The 3200-nt window shown below is 52.2% G+C and overlaps 1 protein-coding gene across 1 annotated transcript in view; it reads right to left on the bottom strand.

The window, feature by feature from the left end:
* Nucleotides 1-2981, bottom strand: part of LOC117748346 (mucin-19-like) — a 3014-nt gene extending 33 nt beyond the window's left edge. Inside the window, exons 1-4 of the mRNA XM_034558004.1 lie at nt 2814-2981; nt 2672-2730; nt 1926-2483; nt 64-1798 (exon numbers count right to left, since the gene is read on the bottom strand). Of these exons, the coding sequence (XP_034413895.1) occupies nt 93-1798; nt 1926-2483; nt 2672-2730; nt 2814-2836 (2346 nt within the window). The 5' untranslated portion in view covers nt 2837-2981 and the 3' untranslated portion in view covers nt 64-92. The remainder of the gene's footprint in view (nt 1-63; nt 1799-1925; nt 2484-2671; nt 2731-2813) is intronic.
* Nucleotides 2982-3200: the final 219 nt, after the last annotated feature.

Raw genomic sequence — 3200 nt, 5'->3', positions numbered from 1 at the left:
CAGGTCAAAGGTCAGCCATGAAGCATCATTATACAACAGCTCGAACTTGATTAGCTTTTTTACCTCATTAACCACCCATTCCTCCTTTTGCCTCAGTCTGATGGTTTAGGGTACTCTGGGGAGTACCTGGTGTGGGAAGAGGCTTCCAGCGCTCGCTGGTAGCCGTTTCTGGACTGGACGATGAAGGTTGGCGGAAGAGGTGATGGCTTCCAGTTGTAGAGTGAATCAGCGCCTCCCATAGGCCTCTTGTCAAAAGGCCAATTAGAGGGAGAACCAGATCCACTACCAAGGCTCGCGGTTGCAGGAGCAGCATGAGGATAAGATCCGGCTGTTGGGTTGTAGAATGAGCCAGCACCTCCTGCAGGCTTAGTGTCAAAAGTCAGAATAGGGAGGGAACCAAAACCACTAATAAGGTTTGAGGTTGCAGGAGGATAAGATCCACCAGTCGGGTTGTAGAATGAGCCAGCACCTCCTGCAAGCTTATTGTGAAAAGACAGAATAGGGGGTGAGCTAGAACCACTTCCGAGGCTGGAGGTTGCAGGAGCAACATAAGAGCCACCGGTCGGGTTGTAGAATGAGCCAACACCTCCTGCAGGGCGAGTGCCAAAAGACAGAACAGGGGGTGAGCTAGAACCACTACCAAGGCTGGAGGTTGCAGGAGCAACATAAGAGCCACCGGTCGGGTTGTAGAATGAGCCAGCACCTCCTGAAGGCCGAGTGCCAAAAGACAGAACAGGGGGTGAGCTAGAACCACTACCAAGGCTGGAGGTTGCAGGAGCAACATAAGAGCCACCGGTCGGGTTGTAGAATGAGCCAGCACCTCCTGCAGGGCGAGTGCCAAAAGACAGAACAGGGGGTGAGCTAGAACCACTACCAAGGCTCGAGGTTGCAGGAGCAACATAAGAGCCACCGGTCGGGTTGTAGAATGAGCCAGCACCTCCTGCAGGGCGAGTGCCAAAAGACAGAACAGGGGGTGAGCTAGAACCACTACCAAGGCTCGAGGTTGCAGGAGCAACATAAGAGCCACCGGTCGGGTTGTAGAATGAGCCAGCACCTCCTGCAGGGCGAGTGCCAAAAGACAGAACAGGGGGTGAGCTAGAACCACTACCAAGGCTGGAGGTTGCAGGAGCAACATAAGAGCCACCGGTTGGGTTGTAGAATGAGCCAGCACCTCCTGCAGGGCGAGTGCCAAAAGACTGAACAGGGGGTGAGCTAGAACCACTACCGAGGCTGGAGGTTGCAGGAGCAACATAAGAGCCACCTGTCGGGTTGTAGAATGAGCCAGCACCTCCTGCAGGGCGAGTGCCAAAAGACTGAATAGGGGGAGAACCAGAACTACCACCAAGGCTAGAGGTTGCAGGAGGAAGATAAGATCCATTTGGGTTGTAGAATGTGCTAGAACCTCCTGCAGGCTTAGTGTCAAAAGATAGAATAGGGGGGGAACCAAAAACACTACCAAGGTTGGAGGTTGCAGGAGGAACATGAGGATAAGATCCACCTGTCGGGTTGTAGAATGAGCCAGCACCTCCTGCAGGGCGAGAGCCAAAAGACTGAATAGGGGGAGACATAGAACCACTACCAAGGTTGGAGGTTGCAGGAGAATAAGATCCACCGGTCGGGTTGTAGTATGAGCCAGCACCTCTCGCAGGCCGAGTGACCCGAGGAAGGCCAGGTGGAGAAGTAGGTATGATGCCAAAGTCTTCGGTCTCAGGAGCAGCAGGTCGAGCACTAAACCTGATGCTTGCAGTAGAGTCAGGATCAAGTCCTTCAGGAGTCACTGAGTTACCGCTTGCTTGACCTGAAACCAAGATAAAGACACAGGTCCAGAGTGGTTGAGTAAACAGTCAAGAGACTCAACTAATCTTTGTGTCATCAATTCAGTCGATGTACAGAAAAAGTGCTTTACTCAGAACAAGGAGCCTTACCACTTTTCATTTCAGGGTTACCGGCGCTGTAGCTAAAGGCTTCAGGAGAACCGATGTAAGGAACAGGTCCAGCACCAAAATCCAAAGTCGGAGCCTTGTTCCCAGCAGCAGCATACAGCAAGCCAGGTAGAAGAAATGGAGGCGCGCCCTGGACCGGGCCAAATGCTGCACCACCGCTGTCAGACTGAGGCTGCACATAGGAGCTGCGAGGCCTCTTCCCAGTGCCGTTAGCCAGAGGAGAGGCCTCACCCTCGGGAGGAGCTTCTGGAGCACTGGCGGGCTTGATAGCGATGGAATCAGGACTAACTATAAACCCGTTAGGCTCATAACTTGGTGTGGAGCCTGCAGCCACTCTAGGTGTTCGCGGACTGGATGGGGACTTGTTGCCAGTGGAAGGGCTGGCCTCTTGGGGGGCGGACACCACCGATGGCTGATAATCGGCAGATGGTCCCAATGAATGGTTGACCAGAGGAATAAGTGAACCCTCAGACTTAAGATCTGATCCAGGAGCAGATCCACCACTGGAGCCCCCAGTAGTAGTGTGGGGATCCTTTTGGTCTGGAGGGACAGATCGAACTGTGAAAACACTTCTGCAGCCAACAATGTGCAAATACTCAGATCTGGGATTATTAATGGTGTAAGATGCATGTTGACAACCTGAAAGCCTCCAACGTTAATACTTTCATAAACTTTAAGCCTAAAGGTGTCATTTTACAGCCAATAGGAGACGGTCTCAGGAAGCTTACCTTTAGAAGCAGGAAAACAAGCTCCACCGCTGAACAGCAGCAGACAGATCCAAGAAAGCCTGGAAGACAGAGACAGAACAAACACGTCACTCCCTGAGAAGTGACACTGAAGTCGTCTGCGTGGCTTTAACCTTCAGCTCACCTTGAACACGTTGCAGACGCCATGTTTCCCTTCAACCAGCAGCTCGTCCTCAGCCGTTCTCGGAGGTTGTAGACTGAAGCTCTACCCTGAACGAGGCTGCTCTGGTCTTATAGTGACGATCCGCAGCCTCTCGCCACTGATTACGGTCACTGATGACACCAGACTTTAACTAGTGCTCAGGTGTCATCAATGACTTTAACTAGTGCTCAGGTGTCATCAGTGACTTTAACTAGTGCTCAGGTGTCATCAGTGACTTTAACTAGTGCTCAGGTGTCATCAGTGACTTTAACTAGTGCTCAGGTGTCATCAATGACCGTAATCAGTGGCGAGAGGCTGCGGATCGTCACTATAAGACCAGAGCAGCCTCGTTCAGGGTAGAGCTTCAGT

This window comes from Cyclopterus lumpus, chromosome 19 (genome assembly GCF_009769545.1).
Source record: "Cyclopterus lumpus isolate fCycLum1 chromosome 19, fCycLum1.pri, whole genome shotgun sequence".
In the NCBI taxonomy this organism is placed as follows: Eukaryota; Metazoa; Chordata; class Actinopteri; order Perciformes; family Cyclopteridae; genus Cyclopterus; species Cyclopterus lumpus.
This window is presented reverse-complemented; position numbering and strand designations above follow the sequence as displayed.